Here is a 25,480-nt window from a genome sequence, read left to right as displayed (position 1 = left end):
TAGCTATTGATCAAGCATTCATAAGATCTTCTCTCAGTCTGCTCTTTTTCAGCTAAACATCCTCAGGTCTCTCAGCCTCTCCTCCTCAGGTGGAGTGCTCTCAGCATCTCAGTGGTTCCTCACTGCACTCTCCCCAATAGTTCCTTCTCCGTCTTGAACTGGGGAGCCCAGAATTTGCCATAGCGTTGAGGAAATCACCCACCAAAGCTGTTGTGTGTTCGAAAGCCGGCAGAACAGGGCAGCGGTGGCAGGGCTGGGGTGAGCAGCTGCGATGACAGCACGTCCCGCACTTTATCATTTCCTTGTTAATGTGATTTCGGGCGAGGGGGTCGCGGCCGGGCAGAGCCTGGGCTAATGAATCCATGGGGAAAGGGGAGACGAGAGGAGAATCGTAAATGAAAAACGCAGGTCGAGCAGGGTAAGAGTTTATGCTACCTTGTGTGGACCGAAATGTATTTAACATCGAAATAAACCCACCGACCTGCGCACCGGGACCCACCGGCAGCTCGGGAGCCGGCTGGCTCGGCGGCCGCGGGACACGTCGCAGCAGGTGATAGCGGCAAGTCTCGACAGGCGTTTCTTTTTCTTAAGGGCAGCCTTTGGGTCGGCTATGGCTGGACAGGCGACAACCGGGGCGGACTCCGAGCCGGCGACGAGTAACAAGCACCCTGCCCCCTGCGGCCCGCGTGCAGTGCCGGGACGAGCCGCACGCCTGTGTCACAGGTGACACGCGTGTGCCACAGCAATCACCGTCTGTCCCCAGCTCCTCGCTTCCTCCATACGGGTTGTAGGATGTTAACTGTCAGTATTTTCCCTGCCAGTCCCAACCCTCAAAGCGAACCACCGCCACGGAAGGATCCCACCTCTGGCCCCCTTCCCCGGCCGGCCGTTCGCGACTGAAGGGGATGGAAGCGAGCGGCTGGGCGGTGCCCGCAGGCCCAGGGGGAGTCCCGCCTGCTCCATCTCGCCTGGCCGGGGTGGGTCCCGCATATCCAGGGAGCGCTGCCACCTCCCGCTCGCTCCATGCCACCCGTCCCATCCCGACCTGCCGCGTCGTGCCCGCCCTCCCGCGTCAAGCGGCGGCCGTCACGCCGCCGTTGTAATGTACCAAAACACTGCGCACACACCCCTCGCCCTCAGCCCGCCGCGCCCGCACAGCCCTGCGCCCGCCGGGGCAGCGCCGTCCGCCGGGACTGCTTCTAAGAGGCTGTGCTCCTCAGCCCGCCTGGTGAAAGCAGCCATGGCGGTCGCGTCGCTGTCCCGTCTCCTCACCCCGCCACTCGCCGTGGCCGACGCCACCCTCTCCTCGACGCGAGGCTGCAGCGCGGGGCGACCGGAGGCGGCGGGGGAAGGCGGCTTTGCGGGCAGCGGCGCGGCGGCTGCGTGGCTATTAGAAGGTGCGTGGTAGCGATGGCGGCGGTGGGTGAGCCTGTTCCTGTCAGCGGATCCGGCTGGTCCTGCCGGCGGGCGGTGGGGTTGCACCCCGCCCCGGCGCCGAGCCGTGCTGCGCCGCGCCGGGCTGGGCCGTGCCGGGCGGCGGGGAGCGGCGGGGCAGGCCATGGGGCTGCTGGAGCGCCTGCGGAAGGAGTGGTTCATCCTCGGGATCGTAATGGTCATCGCGGTGGCGCGGCTGGAGCCCACCGTCGGCGTCAAAGGGGGTGAGTCTGGCCGCTGCCCTGCCGGGAACGGTTTGTCCCGGTAGCTCGGTGGGAGGTGCGGGGAGCTCCGGTACGGGCCCCCGGAAAGCTTGTGCACCCTCGTGGGGGCCTGGCGGTAGTTTGTCAACTCCCCGTGACCGGCGCTGCCCTACCCCCTACTCCGCCGCCGCGTTCTGACCGTCCGGGACGGGCCCGATGCTGGTCGCAGGGCGGGGAGCCGGCCGCCTCGCTGCTGTGGTGCGGAGGGGTGGCGGACCGGGCGGCGGGTCCCCGCGGGCAGGGTGCCGGCCGCCTTGCGGCCGGGAATGCTGAGACTTGCTTGGGTGCCCCTCGGCCATCAGGGCTCGGAAACTTTGACATCAGAGTTGCCCACGGGTGCAGGGGGGCGGGGTGCGGGATACACCCGGATCCTCCCGGCCCGCCTGCTGTCCCTGCACCTCCAGCGGCTCGGCTTCTCCCCTCGTTCAGCAGTCCCCCTTCCTCGGGTACCCAAGGAATACTTTGGTGTGTGTTCCTCTGTGGCTTTGCGAGGCACCGTACCAGTTGCTCGCGTGATGTTCTGCGCTTTCTGGGTTAGCTGGAGCGAAAGTGGAGAGCAGCTATGAACGTAGTCTAGTTAAACTGTGCAATAACTTGAAGAACTCTTAAGATGGGCATGAAGTCATCACAGCTCAGCAGCTGAGGATCTGCCAGCTGTGACCTCCTCCAGAGGTGCAGCTTAATGTCTATTGTGTGAAAATCTCAGTGGCTGCATTTTAGCCAGATGACTTTTTTTAGTTTTATAACAACACACTTGTAGATTTCTGCCCCCCCCCCTCCCCCCCCATTAGTTCCTCATGAAAGATGAGGGAAAGCAGTGCAGAATGGTGTCAAATGATCACAGTAAATAAATCAGACCTGTCCTTCTCTAAGCAGTGAGGTCGTCTCTGTTTCTTGGAGCAAGAGCTGATGAAATACCCAGTGTCACTTTGAAATGACCAGTGGTATGGTATAGCTTTATGTACACATGCTGCCAGCGTCTTCTGCTTAGTTTCCAGTGTAATTTCAGTTCCAGATGTTCACAGCTTTCAGGAACAAATTATTATGTTTTTTTTCTAACTGACCTCTGAAGATTTAAGAAAAGGGCTGTAGAATGCTTGAACAGAATTCCTTTAGCAGCTCCATGCTATGGGAGGGGCATAAGAATCTGGCTGTGCATTTATAGAAGTCGATTTAAAAAAAAAAAAATTTTTTTATTTTCTTAACAGAGCTGAAGTTTGGGGTTAGACAGCTTCTCACTGAGGAGCCAACCTTTCCTCTCCCTTAGTTTCTGGGGGAAAAAAAATGTGATTTTAAAAAAACCAACTATGTCTCTGAATACTTGCTGTGGCAACTAAGGCTCCAGTACTTCATGGAGTTCAGGGTAGGCAAATTCCTGCTGTGCAAGGATCCTTCTAACATCTGTGTGCTGTTTTGCATAGGTGTGTAGGACCCACGTGGAGCTTCTTGCAGGATCCATGCTGTGTCTTCAGCAGACCTTAAAGACCACGTTTAAATTGCTAGTATGGAGTGGTTTGTCCCGTTCTGGTTTGATTGTCATGCTAATTGTTAGCAGCAATGTGGGAGGTCCTTTTAACTTGGAGATCATTTTTGCTCAGCTTACTTCCTTCATGGAAGTGCTGTGATGGAGCACTTCATTTAATTATCCTACTGCAAAGAGGTGTCAGGATTTGACACAGTATTTTGCCTGGGACAACTCGCTGGAAAAATCTTGTAAGCACTGATTTAAACTCCTGAGCTTGTGTTCCCCAAAGTCGTGTCCCTCTTCTGAAAAAAACCAGGAAAAAAGAAGAGGTGAGGGCTTGTCAGCAAACCTTAGTTTGTCATCTTCCAGTTGTCAAAAAACATAGGCCGTCATTTTCAGGGCGTTACTGGATGCTGGGCCATCCATACCAGTGGAACACTGTGCCCCAAATGACAAAGATTTGTGCTGTTGCCACCTTCAGGGCATAAGCCAAGCCCTCTCTGTGTGTTTTCCTAGTTGATGAATGAGTCTATTTAGTTCCTTTGTGAAAAGAGCTTTCCTTTTGCAGGAGAGAGGAAGGGGATCTGTTCTGATCAGTCCCAGTGCTCCATGAACATGTGGTTGCTGTAGTGGGAGAGGTTTCTCCCATGTAAAGGAGTTCAGGTAGCCCAGTGGAAGACCTTAAAACAGAAAACCTGGGTCCTGGAAGAACCCCTGTCTTAGCCAGGCTAACTAACTCACTGCCTGTCTGCCCAGAATGCATGTGCATGTATACAAATGCTCTAATCTTCTACAAGATTAGAAAAAAAAATATTATTACATAAATATATAGAATATAGTTTGCTGTAAAACTATATGTAATTGTAGAACTTTTCTGTTTGGTTTGGGTTTTTTTTTCCTTCCCCTGGCTATTCAGTTAACACTCCATAATTTTGCAACTTGGCCACCTGCTTTGTTGCAAAATTAACTCTTGCATTTCCTGTCTTATTTTTGTCTTCTCCTTTGTATAGGTTGGTTGGTTTAGTTTTTGTATTTCACGTGCACACAGTTTTAGTGTCTTTCTGAAAGTAGGCTCGGGGTTTAAATGACTTCAAATGCAATTCTGCTTAGCCTGGGTGTACAGTCAAATCCCTCTAATGGAAGGATCGTTGACCTTGCTCCAGTGTGACCATCAATGTATCATTCATCCCAGAGAGCAGAAAGGATCTTCTCTTCTGGAGTGTTGAGTAAAGGCTTACTTGTTTGCTGCTGCAGTTTTGCTCATGACAACTGGCTGTCACATGCAGAGTTTGGATATTAGTTTGGTCCTAAGTAGACTGCTAGTATTTTCTTCTTAATATGTTAACTGGTTGAATGCTCATGTATAAACTCTTTTTTCTTTTTTTTTCATTTTGTGCTTGGTGGCCTCCAAAGGCAAAGTGTATTAAGGGAATTCATCATTTTTATAGGAGTGTAAAAAATACTTTATTTTAATATCCCTGAAAAAAAGGGATACAAATATATACAAATGTAAGCCTTTAATTTAGTGGAACCCTTGGAGGTGCAGGCATCTGCACTTGCTGATCTCACTGCAGCAGAGTGTCTGAAAGGTGTTGTTGGAGGGCTGGAATGAGCCATTTTAGAATCATAGAATCAGTCAGGGTTGGAAGGGTCATCTAGTTCCAACCCCCCTGCCATGGGCAGGGACACCTCACACTAGACCAGGCTGGCCAGAGCCTCATCCAGCCTGGCCTTAAGCACCTCCAGGGATGGAGCCTCAACCACCTCCCTGGACAACCCATTCCAGGCTCTCACCACTCTCATGGGGAAGAACTTCCTCACACCCAGCCTGAATCTCCAGCTTCATTCCATTCCCCCTAGTCCTATCAATGCCTGATATCCTAAAAAGTCCCTCCCCAGTTTTCTTGTAGGCCCCCTTCAGATACTGGAAAGCCACAAGAAGGTCACCTCAGAGCCTTCTCTTCTCCAGACTGAACAGCCCCAACTCTTTCAGTCTGTCCTCATAGGAGAGATGCTCCAGCTCATTCTGGTGGCCCTTCTCTGGACACCTTCCAGCATGTCCAGATCCCTCTTGTAATAGGGGCTCTTTTTTTTTTGCCAAGCCCTGTTGTAGGGAAGTGACATAGACTTGGCATCATCCCAAGGAAATACAAGGTACAGTTTGGCTTCCTCTGTGCAGGCAGCCAGGGAGGTATGTATGTCATGGGGGACAAAGTGAGATGGAGATACGTGGCTGAGGTTGATGGCCCTGTGGAGAGAGCAGATAATAGTTTTACTTGAGCCTATGGGTTGAGTTTGCTGATGCTGTAGAGATACTTTGATGACAGAACTATGAAGTTTTCCCCCTTTTCACATTTCCAGGATTTGGCTGTTAGCTCCCAGTGACCTGTAATCACAGGAAGACAAATTTGTGTGACATCATACCTCACTCTCCACTCACTGGCTTGCTTTTATTTAAAAATGAAGAGCATGCTTTCTGTAACTTAATAGAAACTTAGTTCTTTTTATTAGAGACTTTAATGATTAGGCTTTCCCCAGGTATTTTTCTAAGTAGTCTCATTTACTTTGATGTAGCAGATGCATCTCATTATCTCCTTGACTGTAGTTCACTTTGTTCTCTTTGTCTATATTTTTTAGGACCCTTGAAACCAGAAATTACCATAACTTACATTGCTGTTTCAGCTATCTTCTTTAACAGTGGACTCTCCTTAAAAACAGAGGTACTGTAATTTCTCATTGCTTCATTCTTGTTTTGCTTTGCCAAGTTGCCTGTTGCTTTTGACCAGGTTTGAAAGTAATTGGAGTACTTAATTAACATGCTGTTGTTATTGATGCTGGGAGAACAGCTAACAAGAGAAAATAAATATTGGACATTTATGGAATAACCGTCTACACCCTGGATGTGTCCCAAAGCCACATCAGGGTGAAAACAGCATACATTCAACAAACAAACAAAAAAAAAAAACCCACCACATTTTTTTTTGCCTGTATCATGGTTATAAAGCTTCAAATGGAGGTGATGTGTGATTTGATAGCAGCTCTGTCCTGTGTCTGCTGGCAGTTCTTGTCCCTTTTGTTCTGCCAGGACACAGTCCAAGTGCACCAAATAACTTCAGCTAGTTCTGTAGCAGTTGTCAAGAGTGTTATGGCCTTAAAGGGAAACTGGAACAACAGTGTTATCTGTTTTCCTGTGACAATAATCCTAATGGAAATAGTCTGCAGAGGGGAACTTTTCTTCCACAGAGAGAAAGGACCTGAGGCACAGAGCCCAAGCACCACCAGTCAAGTGGAGTTTTCTGCTTTCAGGGTTAGGAATCTTTGCATGCAGAGAACAAATGTAAAACTTTGTCACTAGTTTGTATCTTTGAAGCCTTATATTTGTAAAGCAGCTGTGAGTGAGAGTGAAATCAGCAGCATTATCAAACTCTTGATGAGATTCCCAGTGCTAGTGTACCTCTTTTTTTCCAGCCAAGGTGACATGACTGACAGGTTTCTGGACAATGTGTTGTGTCCTACTTTGAACCTGCATCACCTGTTGTTTGTTTGTTTTTTAAATCTGTGGTTCTAAAAGCAATATATTGATTTAAATGAAGCTTTTACAGGAGCTGATGTTTACATCCAGGTAGTTCATGAGGTCTTGGGTGACAGGTTGGACTTTGATGATCCTTGAGGTCATTTCCAACCTTATTGATTCTGTGATTCTGTGATCTCAGATTACTTTGGAAGCATCAGCTAGGACTAGTGCTGTACTTCCAGCTTTATTCCTCAAAGAAGCTGAGCCTTTTATGGATTTTGCCAAGGGGGCAGAAGATAAAGAGGAAGAAAAACATTTCACTCATTGCACCTTGTGCTGCTACTTTCTAAAATGTATCAATCAATCCTCAAACACATTAGGAGGCCAGGTCATGGTTATATAAAGTACTTTGGGGCATGGTTTAATTGTTTAAGATGCAGCCTAAAGTTGAAATTCTTAGTCAGTTAATATGTATTTTTATTGGATTGCAGAGAAAATTGCTTCTGCTTTTGTCTTTGTCAGTTGTTGACCTGTGTGTTGGCTGTTCTGCCTTGGGTAATGTATTGGTTAGATCAAAACTACATATTTGTTATGCTTGATGAAATGATAACAAGTGGTGTGTTAGTGGAGGCTTTCTGATAAAGCTGAGAAAATTAGAAATGGCTGAGCCTCTTTTAAGGTTATGCTTCAGGTTTTATCCACTGTGAAAGCTTGTGCTCAAAGAAAAGTTGCTGATGTATTCAGAGAGCATTTTACAAAACAACTGCCAACACTCAGGGAGAGCCTGAGTTAGATGTTCAAATCTAGAGCTGACTTAAATTTGTAGTAATAGTCAGTGTCCAGGAATGACAAGAACATCTGATGCCACCTTAACAGAATGCTCTTTCAGTTTCCAGTGCATGGATAGTTTGCTCTTTTAAAGCAAATACCTCCCTGTAGGGCCCCAGAAATTAAATCACATCCTTGAGTTAGCCATTTCAGTGAGGAATTTGGCAAGCTGCTGAAAACACTGTTTGCTCTGTGTGGGTATTTTCCCAGAGGAGTCCAGCTATGACCTTCTAAAAGGAATCACTGGATGGCAACAGGGTTCCACACTGACCAGTGAAGGGCTAGGATAAGTTTTCTAAAAGGTCTGAAATACTGGGAAGGACAAGGTAACCTGTTCCACCTGGTGAGCAGAAACAGAGTTGTAATTAGCAGCTGCCAGGAACATTTCTGAGACTTTTGGAGAGACAGTGAAATATATGTATTTTAGGATAAGCACTTGTAGATTGCTTAAGAGGATGAACTCAGTGTTTGTTCTATGTTGATACACTCTCAGGAATAACTACTCTAAAAGTCAACCACTAGAGACATTTTAAAGACTGGTAATTTAGATCTGCAAAGACCTATTGCACTGATGGAGCATTCCTTCATTCCCTGGGTTGGCTGTGTGTTGTATTCACCTTCTTTCTTCCCTGGAAGCTCTAACCAGCCTTTCCCAAGATATTTTGTCTCGGATTTTGCTTTTGGAAATGTCACACAGTTTTCTTCAAGTCACCTGGCTTTTTTTTTTTTTTAAAGCATTTTACAGTTGTAAAAAGAATAAATTAAAAAGGCACTTCTGTATGTGGGATAGTGCCTAGATTGGGGATGCTTTCACAGCGTGGTCCGTTAGGAAATCTGGGGGCTGGAGGTGACTTGGCAGGAAGGAAGATGTAGCAGCTGTGCTGAAAGAAGTCATGTGCTTTGGTTTGTATCAGTCAACAGGTTCACAGGATGTTAAGGGTTGGAAGGGACCTCTAGAGATCCTTAAGTCCAAGCCCCCTGCCAGAGCAGGACCATAGAATCCAGCACAGGTCACACAGGAATGCATCCAAACAGGGCTTGAAAGTCTCCAGAGAAGGAGACTCCACGACCTCTCTGGGGAGCCTGTTCCAGTGCTCTGTGACCCTCCCAGTGAAGAAGTTCCTCCTTGTGTTGAGGCAGAACCTCCTGTGCTGGAGTTTCTATCCATTCTCCTTGTCCTGTTCCAGTGTGCACCTGAGCAGAGCCTGTCCCCTCCCTCTTGACTCCAGGCCCGCAGATATTTATAGACATTTATTAAATCCCCTCCCAGTCTTCTCCAGACTAAGCAGCCCCAGGGCTCTCAGCCTCTCCTCATAGGACACATGCTGCAGGCGCTTAATCATCCTTGTTGCTCTCTGTTGGACTCTCTCCAGCAGATCCCTGTCCTTCCTGAACTGGGGAGCCCCAAACAGGATGCAGTATTCCAGGTGAGGTCTCAGCAGGGCAGAGTAGAAGGGGAGGAGAACCTCCCTCGATCTGCTGGACACACTTCCTGCAGTTGTATCTTTTCTTCCCACCCAGGCTGTGTTTCTACTACTAGACATTTTATTTTTGCTTTCTTTTTGAGATAAGATGAAATGGCACTGCAGTGGAGCTGTTCCTAACACCATAGGTACTGTGACAGGTTATGTGTGAAGAAAGCCTGCTTTTCCATGCAGTGTGATGCAGAGCCTGCTTAAGGGCTTTTTCTTTGTTAAAGAAAAAAAAAAAAAAAAGGTGTTTTATTCAGTGAACCAAGCACTGAATAGAATGATACTTTCTTAGAATCGTAGAATTGTCAGGGTTGGAAGGGACCTCAAGGACCAGCCAGTTCCAACCCCCTTGCCATGGGCAGGGACACCTCACACTACATCAGATTGTTCAGAGTCACATCCAGCCTGGCCTTAAAAACCTCCAGGGATGAGGCTTCTACCACCTCCCTGGACATTTGATACAACTGATTTCTGTAGTAACCAGTTTTTATGGACCAACTTTGAAAACAAAGGGAAGTTCACCACTTTTTTTTTTTTTTTTCTTAGTTTGCTGCACAAACAATGGGGAAGATGTCAGAGGGTAATAATAGTGTATTTTAAACTTCTGCAATGCAAGAAAAAGCTTTTGGTATTTTGATTACTGGAAGTTGGGTGATTTCACCAGGAAGTAGACCTTTAAAGGCTTTAAAAGCCTCCAGGGATGGGGCCTCCCTGGGCAAACTCTACCAGTGTCTCACCACCCTCATGGGGAAGAATTTCTTCCTAACGTCCAATTTGAATCGCCCCATTGCTAGTTTTGCTCCATTCCCCCTAGTCCTATCACTACCTGACACCCTAAAAAGTCCCTCCCCAGCTTTATTGTAGGCCCCCTTCAGATACTGGAAGACCAGTATCTTGCTAAAACTGGATTAAATATATGTTTCAAGTCCGTGCTTTGTATAACTTTAGGAATAAGAAAGGGGTGGGGTGGGGTTTATTGTTGGTTTGGTTTGGTTTTTTTCCCTTTGGGAAATCTGGGAGATAATTTAAAGAGAAATAAGCCCACAAGGACACACTGCTGAACTGCTTGTACTTCCAGATGTATAATTACATCAGTGTGCATCTGGATGGTTGCAAATGCAGGATTTGGTTGTTTCATAGAAATCTGAAGCTGAGAGAGGGCTGCATTACTGTGCATGGGAATACACATTTCTGTATTTCTGTTTTTTTTTTTTTTCTTTTGGTGGTCCTGGGGTGTCAGGTAGCTGGAGAATCCTAGCAAATCAGGTTGCATTATTTACTTGAAAAGAGAGCAAGTTATTTTAAGGAAGAGGAAAGGGAATGTTTCTTCTTAATCAATGAGAGTTGAAATGAGCTGAAATGTACAAGACTTTCTCCTTGTGCTCAAAAACTGTCTAGAAGGTCCTTGGAGTCCCTGAAGAGACAGAAGCAGACCCAGAGCTAACTGAACAGTTTATTGAATAAGGGTACTTGATCACTTCTCTGGAGTGTTCTCACACTATTTAAAATGAAATTATTTTTTTCTCCCCTTCTCAAGTCTCCGGTGGTGTTTTGCACTTTAGTTCTCTGAATTTTATGGCTTAGCTGTTAGCTTGTTGCAGTCTTGGCGTTTTTTTTCTCTGCTGTTTGTTCATCAGCCTAATGTTTTTTTTTTTCTCTTGTAAATTTCCTGTTGATAGAATAAATCATCCAAACCTGCTCCTGATTACTTTGCTTTTTACGTCTGTTAATCTTCCCTGAAAGTCCCCACCACGAACGTTGACTGTTTGGAACGTAAACGTCTCCTTTTCATGGTACAAATGAGTGTTTGTGGCTCTCTTTAGACCAGAGAGAGCTGAAGTCACATGGACACTGCAAGTTTCCCTTCCTCTTGATATCAGCAGTCAGTAAAGCAACCAGGCTGTCAGCATAGTTAATAGAGATGTTGAAGCAGTGGTGGAGCGCTGGGGCTGCCTGCTGCAAAGCCACCTCCATGAGAGCTACAACATGACTCTGACTGTGCAGTGCTGGACAACTCTTTTGGAGAAATGCCCAGCAGCAGACTGAACTTTTCTCTTGTCTGGATGTACTTCATTATTAAACAGGAGATCAGGTGATCCCTAAAGGTGCCTTTGTGATGTGTGTTCTCTTTCTATGATAAAGATGATCCCGGTTTTAAAAGCACAAACCTCACTTCAGCTGTTATGACTGCAACTTCCTCTCTTCTTTTTCTTTTGCAGGAGCTGACAAGTGCTTTGATGCATGTGAGGCTACACCTTTTTGTCCAGATTTTTACACTTGTGTTCTTCCCAACTGCAATATGGCTCTTTCTTCAGCTCTTATCAATCACACCTATAAATGAATGGCTTTTAAAAGGGTATGTTTAAACATAATGGAGTGAAATCTATTTGTGGCTGTCCTCTTGCTAATCTTGCAATGGGTTTTTTAAGACCTGTGAACAGATTTTTGCTGGTGGTTTTTGTGCTCCAGTACTTTGCTGTCAAAATACAGGTTGTTCACAATGATTATGCTTTCAGGAAGTCTGGCCAGGTAAGTTCATGTGCAAGGGGCCTTGCAACAGGTTAGCTTGCTCTTTCAGAAAACACAGCTGAAGATGCTGTGCTGCATCTCAAGGAGGATGAGGAGGAAAGAAAAGGAATGCTGGAGAAAAGTGAATAATTATTGAATATCGTAGTATATTAGAGGTTGGAAGGGACCTCAAGAGATCATCCAGTCCAACCCCCCTGCCAGAGCAGGATCACCCAGGGTAGTCTGCACAGGAATGCATCCAGGTTGGTTTGGAAAGGCTCCAGAGAAGGAGACTCCACAACCTCTCTGGGCAGCCTGCTCCAGTGCTCTGTCACCCTCACTGTAAAGAAGTTTCTCCTCATGTTGAGGTAAAATCTTCTATGTTCAAGTTTGAACCTGTTGTTTTTTGTCTTATTACTGTGCACTGAAAAGAGATTGGCTGCCTCCACTTGACACCCACCCCTCAGATATTGATACACATTGATCAGATCCCCTCTCAGTCTTCTCTTTTCCAGACTAAATAGCTCCAGGGATCTCAGTCTCTCTTCACAGGGGAGATGCTCAAGTCCCCTAATCATCATCCATGCAATATGCCACACTCTGCTCTTCTGCTCTGTGTTTAAACAGTCTGTATTGAGCATCTCCTGTGTTGAGCATCCAGACTGGGGCTCACTGTCAGCTCCTTACTAAATTATGAAAAAAAAAAAAAGAGAACAAAGCAAAATTTTTGTAGGAGGAGAACCTCTAAGATGTGCAGCAGCTAAGTTACCATGAAAGCAATGTGTTTTAAATCTTTGATATTCTCTGCCAATGTGCACTCTCCACAGCTGCCTTGATGGTGCAGTAGTGATAGATGTTACAAAAAAAAATAAAAAGCTTCTTTTCAGAATCAAAGGTCAATACCTAGCAACATGCAGGCATCCTGGGGTGTTTGAATACTAAAATCAATTATTGTGGAAAACTATTTAAGGAATCCCCCTTGTTTCTTACTGCTTGGTGAAACATTGCTCAGGGAGAGTTCCCTGTCTTCAATGTTTAATGCTAAAGCTGCTCCTCTTCATGTTTTCACAAGGCCTAAAACTAGGAGAGCATTTTGGTTTGTTTTAAGACCCTTCTCCAAGTGTCCCCCTGTTACCTGATCCAATGCTACTGTGAAGGTGAAATTTTCATGACATCATTTGAAAGGTAGTACTGTTTTGCTTGACAGTATTGGTACATCAAGAAAATAGCAAGGCTGCTATACAACTTCCATTTGCATTTGGCTATTCATAGTAAAGAGTACTCTTTAAAGTTAAATCCTTGTGAAGTTTTTCCTCAGCTGGAACAGAGGCACAATTTTCATTAGTGAACTTCAAATTCTCTCCTAATCCAAGGGAATCTCAGTTACTGAAGTGCAAGGTGCAAGAAATTTTGTAACCAGCAGTTTATCCTAATGCCTCACAGCTGTAGGTGGTTGGGTTTTTTCCCTTTAGAAACACTGAAGTACCCTAATGAAAACAGGTGGGAACAAGACAGCCTTTGGTGAAAGTTTGCTCCTCCTCACGCATGCTTGTAGTGGGAGCTTGTTGGGAGTTCTCACAAAGGCTTGGGAAAAGAAGGACCTGCTCCCAAGGGCATGCAGCACCCTTTGGCAGGATGGCTTCCCTGGGGACTGTAGTTTTCCACTGCTCTCTGCACAAGGTTGTGCCTGAATGACCCAGCGGAGCCCTTGGTTAATTTCCTGTCTGGCTTCAGAATGCACGGTAGGTTCTCCCATCCCTTACAACAGTTTGGTTTGCTGTCAGTGTTATGTGAGAGGCAGGTTCAGATGGTCCCAGCTTTTCAGCTGTGTTTGGACACTTAGGTTTGCTTGATTTTTATTTCCTTTCTGTCTGGGATGGTGTTAGGAGGCTTGTTGCTTTGTGGTTGTGGACATCATCCCAGGCATCTTTTAAATTAATTTTTTGTTACCTCACTAGGTTTTGCCTTGACAGTCTCCCTCTAAAAAGGAGCATGAAGTACATTATTGATGTTTGCAGTTTCCTCTCTTCTGCCACTCATAGCATATGGCAGAGCACAGGTGACAAAGGTACAGCTTTGGTAGTCCCATATCTAAAATGTGTGACCTGGGACTCTGCTACTCAGTTGTGTGTAATGTACCAGCAGATCAGATATGAGGTACTGCTGCTCTTCAGCAAATGTTTGGACCCCTGATATTAGTGTTTTTAGCATGACCTGACCCAGGGGAAGGTTTCAGTTTGTTGGTTATTATCTGTTCTGACCTGTTGGCCATTAGAGGACTTTCTTTTTGTGTTGGCCATGCTGTGTGTAGCTGACACAAAGCAAGGAGAAAAAAGTTCGCAGGTGTATGCTTCAGTACAGCTGGTTAGAAGTATTTCCACTTAGTGTGTACTATTTGTTTTGTGGATTAGTGCTTTCATATGAAGGATATTTAAACCCACAGCTTGCCAGAGATTTGGTTTTCGTTTTTTAATTTGAAATGTACTGTTTTAAATTTGAGAGAGGGTTAAGAGAGATTGAGTGTAGATAGTCTCTGCCAGCTGAGATGAATGCACTTCATCTCAGTGCACATTTCATAGCTCTCTGGGTAACTCTGAACTTAATCCACCCGTTATCAGTGCAGGTGAGGAGTTCAAGTAGCTGGCTGCCAAGAGGCCATGTAGAAGAGAGATAACAGTATCACAAGCAGTCTAGGGGATGGACATCAGACTTGCCTGCTCTATATTTTCGTATCTGTTTCTAAACATTTCCACATCATTTATTTTTTTCCCCCCTGTATTTCTTTTCAATGTGAGCTTATCCTGCTAAGGGCTATCAGCTCTTTGCTTCCTTAGCTTAGTTCACTATAAGCCAAAGGTACTGTATGCAATTCCAAAGTGGTGCTTGGCACTGTGTGATTGGATTTATATAATGCTTACATTGGTTGCCTCTTTCCCCGGTGTCTGTAGCTGACAAACTGAATATTGTCATTACCATTTACCTGATTCTTCTGTTTAAGCTTTTTGTATATTTGCAGCAAGTCAGCTGCAATGAATGAACTGTAATGTTCTCCCTATTGTGAGGATTTAATACTTTTGTTTGCTACAGCTTTTTCACACTGGCGTTCTCAGGGATGGACTGACACACTTGCAAGTGCAAAGTAGCTCATCACTAGTAGTTGATTGCTCTAAACTAGACTCTGAGAATTGTTGTATTTAGGCAAGACCTTTAAAATTGAGTTCAACTGTTCTCTGTACCAAATCTCATGCTAACCCATGTCCCTTTGCACAGCATCTCCAATACTCTCTCTCAAACTGCAGTACTTCCAAACATGTATAGATCCCATGTTTTGGAAGGTTTCAGAGACTATTTCATTCCATGCCTTACTGATTTTTCTAAGTCAACAGAGTTTTTCTTTGGAAGCCCTATTTTACTTAGCCCCAAATTTAGTTGTGATTTACTGTGGTATGTTGTTCTTGTTTCTAAATACGCATTTAGAATCATAGAATCATGAAATTATTAGGGTTGGAAGGGACCTCAAGGATCATCTAGTTCCAACACCCCTGTCATGGGCAGGGACACCTTACCCTAGATAAGATTGCTCAGAGTCACATCCAGCCTGGCCTTGAAAACCTGCAGGCATGAGTCTTCTCCCACCTCCCTGGACATTTGACACAAGTGATTTCTGTAATAACCAGTTTTTATGGACCAACTTTGAAAACAAAGGGAAGTTCACCACTTTTTTTTTTTTTTTCTTAGTTTGCTGCACAAACAATGGAAAAAATGTCAGAGAGTCCTAATAGTGTATTTTAAACTTCTGCAATGCAAGAAAAAGCTTTTGGTATTTTGATTACTGGAAGTTGGGTGATTTCACCAGGAAGTAAACACATGCATGAAAATTAAATAATCAATGTTTTTTTAATGTTCAGGAAAGAAGCAGTATAATAGTGATTTATTTATATATTTATTTTATTAGGGGGTTGATGGGAAGCCAAAGTGTAGTGGAAACCTGGAATAGTGAGCATGGTTCTTCTTACTTTTCTACTTAGTGCAGTTTTTATCACAGTTAGGAGTATCTGTTTTTATCACTGAACAGCTTTTCCCAGAAAATAGGAGCTTACATCCCTACTCTCTTACTTACATTACTACATCTGGAAATGTGATGCTGTTGTCTTTGTGACAGATGTGTAAATATCTTTGTGGATGGTAGATACAGTACTGCAGGTGGGGAAATGGAGTCCCAGCAGGGTTAAGTGTTTGGCTTTTTAAGGCTTTAGGTTGCATAGTGTTTGCCTTATGAGAGGAGTATAACATTTCTTTTTTTGTTGCTTTCAGCTTGCAGACAGTAGGCTGCATGCCACCTCCTGTGTCTTCTGCAGTAATACTAACCAAAGCTGTTGGTGGAAATGAGGTGAGTTTTTGTTTTGCTTTTGAAAGGTTTGTTTTTAAACACGTTCTAACAATTACTTGTTTATGATGAACTGGTGGCCGAAACACACTCTGCAATGTGATGCTACTGTGGTTTGTGAAAAATTGCAGAGTTAAAGCTTGGGGCTTGTGTTGGTGTCAAACAAGGGAGACAGCACCATGTTAAATCTGCTGGGATTTAGCAGATTGGAAGAGGCTCAGCTTTCTGAGTTGATAGATTTCTGGTAGATATTTGGAGTAGGAGATTTCTGCTTGTTGCTGCACTCTAATCCCTAACTGTGTAACATTTGTGTGCTGTGCACTAATTATCTCCTAGATAGCTTTGTGGTGAAGCTCTGCTCTTGCAATAACTGTTTGGATGGTGTTTAGTATTGAGAGACCCTGTAGCAGGAATTCCTGAAGCTTAAAGCTGCAAGTGTAGCAACTGAGATGACAGAGACACAAAAGTAAATTGCAGTCTTGTATTGTTATTTCTGCCTGTGTGAAATGAAAATTCTGGGAATGTGGAGTCCTCTGACAGCACTGCAAAGTGCTCAGCAGATAGGAAATGCCCGAATTATTGTTTGTGGAATCTGTGTGTGATCATATTATATTTGTGCCTTCGAATGGCACGTTCTGATGTCATTTCAGACCCTTTCTTTATCTTGCTGTTTTCAGGAAAACCAGATAGGCAGCTTTTAGGAAATTAATCCAGCTGTGCTAATTAATGAGGTTGTTTCCTCATAACTGCTGAAAGTGGATGAGACCTAGAAAGTGAGGAAGGGAGAGAATAACAGCAGGCTAGTTTTAAAGCAGGTGCTGTTGGGCTGCTATTCTGGAAGTTTAGACCCTAGTCTCAATCCAGCTGTTGAGCTCCTGCGTGAGGCTGGGTGAGTCGCTTCAACCATGTTTTTCAAGCATGGCCATTAGTTGTGTACTTCTCATTTTCTGAGTTCAGACTCTTGGGACTGATTAATGTCAGCTTTGAAAACACATGATAGCACTGAAATAGATTGAAGTTGTACTTTGTACTGACAAAGTGCTGTTTAATTGCTCTATCCTCTGAAGAGAGACCCAAAGCATCTCAAGTCAAGCATCTCTAATTACAGGCAATCCTGATGCACATCACTGTCTCCCAGTTTGCTACCTGAAATCAAGAGTCATAAAATGTCTGGTGGAGGTGCTGTGGAGTAATTAGGATAAGAAAATCGTTCAGGTACATAATAGTGATCAAGAGAGATATGAGAAGTTTTCCAGATTCTAGGTGTAGGTGCTGTAAATTAGAATCATACAATTGTCAGGGTTGGAAGGGACCTTCAAGGATCATCCTGTTCCAACACCCCTGCCATGGGCAGGGACACCTCACACCACAGCAGGTTGCTCACAGCCACATCCAGCCTCGTCTTAATAACCTCCAGGGATAAGGCTTCCACCACCTCCCTGGGCAACCTCTTCCGGTCTCTCACCACCCTCATGGTGAAGAACTTCCTAACATCCAATCTGAATCTACCCATTTCTATTTTTGCTCTGTTCCCCCTAGAACTGAAGTACTGAATGAGTGCTCATTCGGGGCTAGCACTCTGTCATATTTTTAGAAGAAGTCAAAGACCCTCTGGAAAAAATAAGGTGTGATTAGTCAGTTTGTTACAGTTAAAGGCAATAGTGAGAGAGTTCAGTTTCTTACCAATGAGAGTTGACTTTTTAAAGTAGTGTTTTTCTGGGATGGGGTTGGGAGGGTGTTTATACCAACTGGAAAATGGACTCTATCATGTGAGGCTTGTGTAAGTAATTCTATAAATCACTGCCAAAGTAAGCCTCTGCCTCTAATACTTCTGTACCACAAGGTGCTGGAGAAATGTAAAAATGTGTACTTTGTTAGTGACAAAGCACAGCAAGAATTACGGGGTTTTGGGAACTGAGAGTTCTGTTGGGAAGGTAGGCAAAGGAGAAAGAGCCTTTAAAAGTTGTTCAGTGTAGACAATCTATTGTTGGACTTGCTCAAGTTTCATGTCAGACATGTTTTTAAATTTGAAGCTTCTTAGATTGAGACTATTGTTAACTTTTCTTCTGAAGAGTAGCAAATCACATTTTTTATGCTAGGGGAGAAGGCCTTCTTTCATCTCCTCACCAAATTTCACCTAAGCTCTATTGATACATTTCTCTTTCTGACATGAGCAGATCATCTCCTTCCCCACCCTGCCCTTTTCAAATCCTTTCTAATATACAAAGAATTTAAATCTGGGAGTCAACTGGAACTATGTGATTGTACTGTGAGAGCATTTGTTGATAATAGTTTCTTAAATGGCTTTTGCCTGGTCAAGCCTCTATCCCTTACCTAGAGAAATTGATTTGTCTGAGGGTGTAGCCACACTGCATAATGTAGCATGAAGATAAAGGAGCTTGCTCAGAAGCAATGGAGTGAGGAAGCTCCACATGAGCTAATTAGTCTGAGAAGTGTCCTGCTGCTGTAGAGTACAGGCACACCCTCAATAAGTGCTCTGAAGACCTCTTTGGATTTCTTGAAACATAGCACACAAGAGCTGGGATAGTTGACTTACAACAGTGTAGAGGATTTAAGGTTTTTTTTATCTAAGCAGAAGTGACTGTTGAATGTCATTTGGACTTGGCTGATTCTGAAAGAGGTACCAGGTGCTATGGCATGGCAGAAGCACCTCACCTGGTGCTGAGGAAATGTGGATTCTGTGTTTAGCTCTGTCATTAACTTGTTGGGTAGGACAGAGCAGGGTCTGTGGTTACCAGCAATGAGGTCGTGTTGCTGAGGTTAGCAGCAATGGGGAATGGCAACTTTGTGAAGTGTTTGAAGATCAGTGCTGAAAAGCTGTATGTAAGAGCTGTGTTTTATTGTTCTGGGACAGTATTTGGTCAAGTGCTTAGAAAAGGAGTCTACATCATTAGAAGCTACTTGGTCAAGTGCTTAGAAAAGGAGTCTACATCATTAGAAGCTACTTGGATGGGGGATTTTGCTGCCTATCAATTGTAGAATTCAGTTTTGAGATGATAAAAGGAAAATTTTTTTTGTTGTTGTTAATCTTACAAGGATCTACTTCTTAATTGGTACCTGCCTCAGGGTATGAAATAAAATGTTCTGCTTTGTTGGCTGGGGAAGGTGTGGTCATCAAAGCTGATACTAAAAATTCTGATTGAACTATGTTCATCCTTGAAAAGGTTAGTGTTCTGGGCTTGTGAATACAAAGCCAGGTAAGCTAAAAATCTTTATTTAACTGGCAGTGTTTAATAGCAGCTGTGCACTCCACCAGTGTTTGTTTTCCTGATGGTTCAAACACATGGTTTATAAAAAAATGTTATCTAAGCTGTAAGTCCTCTTGGTCTCTGTTTCTCCCTCTTCACTCTGGTTGTCCATCATTCCTTTTGTGATTTCCTATGTGTTGCTTTTATTAACCCTGCAGCAGCTTTCTAAACTAGCCTGTTCCTAGCTCTTGTTCCTAAACAAAGTCAGTTTTAAGTACTGAATTTAATTTGATGCCTCTGGAGCCCTGTGAGCAAAAAAAGTGTTGGGATGCACACTGGAAAAAAGAAAGGCATCACTATTGGAAATCAAAATCTAATTTTTAATTTGGTGATACTTTCTCAGTTAGCTGTTTCTATTATCAGTGACACAAAGTCTCTTCATTTGTCTGTGGTCAGTCCATATAGTTAAAAAAGTTGGAATGAAAACCAGAAGGCCTCACTTTTATTCTTTGCTCTTGTTGAACCATTGAAGGGTCAAGGTTTCAATGACAGTGCAGCATCTGACAGCACAGAGGGTCATTTTGTGTCATTTTATTATTTTTTTTTTTAAGTCTTGTAGTTTTCCAGTGAAATTATAAATCCTAATACTTTAAAAGTCTGCTTCTAACTTTCCATCTCTGCAAGACAGAGACAAATAAATATGTCAGCATTTCAGGGTAAAGCTGCAAAGACAAACCTATTAAAAGCTCAGGACTCCTTAGATGCTGTAGAGATGGCAGATATTACTACAAAGTAGTCAGGCAGCAAATGTCATATTCTCCTTAAGAATCAAAGTAATGAAGAAAAGAGATTGAAAATTACCTCTGTAAGTCTATTATCAGTTTGGGAGGGGAAAAAAAAGAGGCAACAACCATTTGCAATGGCTTTTATGGCTGCTTAATGACATAGTTTTGAAAAGTGTAACATGAGGCAAGAGCTGTGATGGAATTGTACAGATAAATCGTGGCAGACAGTTTGTTTTATTGAAGAATTCTTTGGCTATTTTGCTGTCTCATACACAAGAAACCTTTGAGGGTTTTGTTTGGTTGGGGTTTTTTTGTTCAGTTGAGCTGTAGCTTGTACAAAAGCTCTTAATCAAGGCTCTGTTTTTCTGCAGCTTTCATGTGGATCTGCTGAGCCGTTTGTAAAGCAAGGGGTTGCATATGCAAGATCAGGTTTTGAAATACAAAATAGACTATAATGAAGAAGTCTAGAAAGGTATTTTTGAAATAAGATCTAAACTAAAGAGGGTGTTCTGATGTTGATTTTTAGATTTGGGGTTTTTTTGAGGCAGATGTAGAACATAAGCCTGAATATAAACTTTCAAGAACATAAACCTGAATATAAACTTTCAAGAACATAAACCTGAATATAAACTTGCAAGGTCCACAACTTGCCTTTCTGGAAAAGCATCAAGGTTGGGTGGTAACATTTTACACAACAAATGATAAGCAATAGTTTTAACTGATATTTAAAAATGAAAAGTGTAGGAGTAATTACTGATAAATGAACACTGGAAAATTCCTCTGAGTGATAGATTTTTTTTTTTTTTTTAAGCAAAACAACAAAAAAAAAAGTGAACCCTAACAGTACTGTAAAGTCACAGGAAAGATATTGATTTCTCTAAAAATACCTGAAGTTCTTTGAACTGTGTGTACATGTACATTAACCTTTAAAAAGAAACAAAATAAAATGAATAAAAGTAAGTACAAGCTGTAATGGTTTGTGATTTGTACACTGATGCACCAGTGTACCAAGAGTGGTTAGCCTTAGAGGATACCACATGGAATATTATGAAACAAAGTCATTTAAGATCTTCAAATAAACTCTGTGTATTGTTTAGTTGTCTCCCATAAAACAGCTTTTTCTTCTCTAAATGGAAGTCAGTATTTACAGTAGGGTTGTCTAAAATTTGATTTCCAAACTGCACTTGAAACATTTTATATTTTTTAGGTGTTGTTTATGAAAGGGGAAGTCATTCTATTGTTTTAAAATATGATATTGTAAAGGAAAACCCCCTAAAATTAAATATAGATCTCTATATATCTGTCTTTTAATTTCTCAAATAATCAGTTTTTGTCTGCCCATACAGGTTAAATAGTTCTAAACTAAATGAAACTTCCCTTAAATGAAAATATAACTAACTCTGCTGTTATGATACACTGAAGTCTCTGGGAAATGTATGTGGGTGTCAGAGGAGAAATTTAGGGAAGATGTCTGTACTTCATATGGACAAATATAAAGAATTAACTGTGTCAGCATAAGCCTTGTATGTATGTGGGAGCTGTTGTGCTATTAAATTGACTCACCCTATTCCTGGATTATGGTCTAATTTTTTATGTATCCTAAGAGTTTATTTTTCTTCTATCATTACTGTGCTTCGAGCAGATGGTTTTTATTGAACCATTTATTGACACTTAGGGTTTTCTCTTTCCCTGAGTGGTGAGTGCATTTTATATCCATCAATGCATAGGAGTAGCCCAAATTATTACTTACAATATGAATTTCATCACTATAATGTGTCCCAGTCATGCAGCTCCATTAGGTATCTCTACAGTTCCTCCTTGCCTTCTCTAGTTTTCTATAACCCAAAGCAATTGTGGAATCTGCTGTTTGGTGGGGGTTTTTTTCCCTTCTCTCACTGTACTCATTTAATTTATTGCTGGTAGTTGTAATACAGATCCACTACTGAAACTGTTGAGAGTGGAAGGGATATTCAGAGGCGTTCAGCTCTGCTCCTGACTCAGTGGAAGCGAATTCAGGCTAACAGTGGGACTTCTGAAATCACCGTGTTTGAGCACTTCACCTCCAGAATCCTTACTTAGTTTGTATGAAGTTTCACTTTCTCCCAAAATCTTAGAAAAGCAGCTGATTTACTAACCTAAGATGGAAATGGTAGAGCTGGACTTGTGATGAAAGATTGAATGTTGTCCCTGATTGCCAGTACCTCTAATTCAGGCTCTTTCATATGGCTCATATGGTGTCCAGTGGAAAAAAAAAAAAAACCTCTCTACACTCCTGGAAGTCTAAGTCAGGGAAGTGCAAGAAAATCTTAAATCTCCTAACTGCATGACTTACGTACTCTAAGATGTAAAACAGAACTCATCGCCTGCTGCACCTTCAGCCTTTCCAAATCTGAGGTGTCTGTAGCAGCTCTGCTATCATTTGGAAGGCTGTTGGATTACCTGTTTAAATTATATTAAGGTGGCTGGAAACTACCTGGAATCATCATCCCCTTGTGTTTTTGCAGCTGCCTGACTAGATCTGACTTTCTGACAAGAGTGTTTTCAGAGGCTTTGCTGTTGCTATTCTACAGTGCTTGGCTGGGGAGAGCAGGTTGTTTTTTGTTTGTTTTTTTTTTTTTTGGTCTGCTATGGGACATTCAGTGACCCTGAAAGCTGTCTGTGGCATAAAGAAGCCAGAACAGAAGAGTTTTGCTGTCACGCTTGACAAAAACGGCCTTTTAAAGCAAGGTGGTTTTGTATTTGTCTTGGTCAGCAGGTTAATTCAGTGTGAGGTTATAGTGAGCTTGAGCTTGCTTGGTTTAGCAAGGGAGTGCTGTTCACAATGCATTGTCCTATGCAAAGTAAGCATTTTTAACTGCTTGAACAAATCAGTAATACTTCTATTGAAATATTTGCAGGGAGTGGGTTCCACTGCCCCCCCTAAAATTCAGGTTCTGTACTCTGCTATTTGATCTTTATGGCTGTTTGGAAGGGTGATTGCAGATACTTCACTAGTGAGGGAAGTGTTACCAGCTCTCCCTACTTCAGTCTTTGAAAAGTATCTTTTGGAGAGCACTGAAGACTGGAAATGCAATTCTGAAGGTGACAAAGTGATTTGTTTGCAGTGGAGTGTTTTATGCTGCTTTCCACTGAATGCCAGCATGATGCCAGCATGCACTCTGGGTCATTTCCTAATGGCTTGCTTTTGGCAGAGCAGTGCAGTGGTTTGCTGGCACTGAAACCCAATGTCTCTCTGGGTTCTGCTTCTGCTGTTGCTCACCTGTTGGCTTACAAAGCAAATGTTAATTTGCTATTAATTTTAATAGTAAGTGAAGTGTTTAATCATTGCATATGTTAGGATTGGTGTTAAATCATTGATACAGCTGAACAGAAACTATTGAGCTTTGTCCATTGCTTGTAGGTGGTTTCTTTTCTACCATGAACAGTTAATACTGGTTCTTTGGCATCTGTTCATGTGTCCACCTGTGAACCCTCATTCTTGAAGGGACACTACTGCAAAGGATTTTGGGTGGCTGTTAGTTGCCTCAGCATCGTGACTGGGAATGAAAGCATGTGTTTATAAACCTAGCAGCAGCTAATATGCAACAGTATTGATTGTTCAAAATGCAATTAGTTCAGCATTTGTTTCTAAAAAGACCATTTGGAATGATAATGTGGGAAGCATTGCTACCATGCTGAAATCTAAAGAGTACCTTTTACACATGACTGCAGCTCATTACAGGTAAATCAAAACTAAACATGGCTGTTGAGAGGACAAAATGCTCTTTTTTCTTTCCCCCCTCTCTATTGTTATATTTTGCAATGATTTAAATTAATTCTGTTTGCTACTGTTGCAAAAAGTCTGTCATGTATATGTGGCTGTGTGCTTTGATACATACTGTGTGAGCGTTTCAGCTCCAACTGCATATCCAAAACCTTTTAAAAGGAAATCTCAATGGGCCCCATGGGGCAAAGTAAATTATTACATGTGGTGAACTCTTAAGTCATAGACCAAGGTCATGGCAGTGAGAGTGTATTTCAAAAAGGTTTTATCTGTGCTTGGAAAGCAGATGAAATCTCTCATCATTAACTTCAGAATTATAGTTATAAGAGGATTTTCACTAGAGGTGAAAGATCAAGTTCACGGCGGACATAATGGAGTCTGAAAAGTTATTTCTGAGACATAATGCCAGGACATGAAACATTCACTGAGGTTTTCATGTTATTGATGGGGAGTTTACAGCCTCTAATCTGGATACTGAAGATCAGAAGCACTGTAATTATTGCTAGCTAGTGAGGCTTTATTTCAACCTTTCTAGAAGAAGAAAAAAAAACTTTTTTTTTTTTTTTGGTAATATTGTAAAGACTTTCAGAAAAATTTCCTAGTTTTTCAACTCTTGTCAGCTTCTGCCACAGCACACAGGCAGTACCTTCCTTAGTTAATAATCCTTCTATAGAAATGTAATTTAGTAAACCTGAGTGATACTCAATCCCTAGTGAACTATGTGCACACAGTGATGTGGTGTCTCTGTCCTTATTTGTGCACAGTCCAAATAAACCAGAAAGAACAACTGGTGAAGGGAGACAGTGCAGGAAAGCATAAACAGAACTAAGGTTTTAGTGACCCAAACTCTTATGCTGTCTGCGGAAACGGATATTCATTTGTCTGTTCGTTCAGCAGGCTTTCAGATTTGGCTGGAGGTTGCATCTGTGCATGCATGCATTTCAGTGGTACCAGTGAGCAGCAGAAATCTGCTGAGCAGCAGGGAGGCTGAATTTGATGTCTGCATCTTGGGAATGGTTTTGCAAACAGCCTTCCCAATAACAACATCCACTTGTTCAGAGGCTTTACAGTGCTTGAGCCGTTTGCTTGCAGAAGTGTTGAAATTCACCAGCGATGTGCTGCATGTGAAAGCAGAGTATTAAACAACCATTGGCCAAAATGGATCCCTTCATATTTGTGCTTTTACTGCCAGGGAAGGTTATTACATTTACAGGAAGGGTTCAGCTGTTGTGATTTTTAGTTGGAAGAGTCTGTTTAGCTTCTTCTCATGCCATTTTGCTTCTAGGTCAAATGCAAGGTTTTGGTGTTTTGTTGCCTTAAATCCTTCCATCTATTTTAAGAGAAAGTATTTGCTAAAAGGGTTCCTTGAGTCACAGCTACAGATTACAAGTTCATATTTATTTTCAGCAAATTATTTTTAAATTCCTTTGAATTATGAACAATATTAATGAATTCTACAGTAAGAAGATTTTACAACCAGAACTAGAGAAAGAGAGCGTAGCTATCAGGTTTTATTCAACTTAAGCCAAGCACTTTGTTTCAAAATGAATGTGGTTTGAGGGAAAGTTTTCATCTATTCAGTATGTAATTTCTTAGAAGTCCTGTCAGAAGAGGAAGTTCAAGCAGGATTGCTAGGTTACCTATAATTCAAGAAATGACAACATTAAAGTTGGAGATAAGATCTGGGTTCTGATCCATGGATGTGTTTTGTGCTGCTATTTTAAGATGGCATGTGGTCGTGCAAGGGCAGACTTTTTAGCAGGGCTTGTTGGCACAGGACAAGGGGTGATGGTTTAAACTGAAAGAGGAAGATTCAGGGTAGAGGGAAGGAAAATATTTTTGACACTGAGGG

The 25,480-nt window shown here is 42.9% G+C and overlaps 1 protein-coding gene across 3 annotated transcripts in view; it reads left to right on the top strand.

The window, feature by feature from the left end:
- Nucleotides 1-1,558: 1,558 nt before the first annotated feature.
- Nucleotides 1,559-25,480, top strand: part of SLC10A7 (solute carrier family 10 member 7) — a 135,529-nt gene continuing 111,607 nt past the window's right edge. For 2 of the 3 annotated variants that reach the window (XM_054392325.1, XM_054392324.1), the window contains exons 1-4: nt 1,559-1,658; nt 5,800-5,882; nt 11,196-11,332; nt 15,799-15,874. In XM_054392325.1, the coding sequence (XP_054248300.1) occupies nt 1,559-1,658; nt 5,800-5,882; nt 11,196-11,332; nt 15,799-15,874 (396 nt within the window). Of the gene's footprint in view, nt 1,659-5,799; nt 5,883-11,195; nt 11,333-15,798; nt 15,875-25,480 lie in introns of those variants that run through there. The other variant, XM_054392326.1, reaches the window with a different exon arrangement.

The sequence above is a fragment of the Indicator indicator genome, chromosome 25 (genome assembly GCF_027791375.1).
Source record: "Indicator indicator isolate 239-I01 chromosome 25, UM_Iind_1.1, whole genome shotgun sequence".
NCBI lineage: Eukaryota > Metazoa > Chordata > Aves > Piciformes > Indicatoridae > Indicator > Indicator indicator.
The sequence above is the reverse complement of the archived record's forward strand: the minus strand, read 5'-3'. Positions and strand labels throughout refer to the sequence as shown.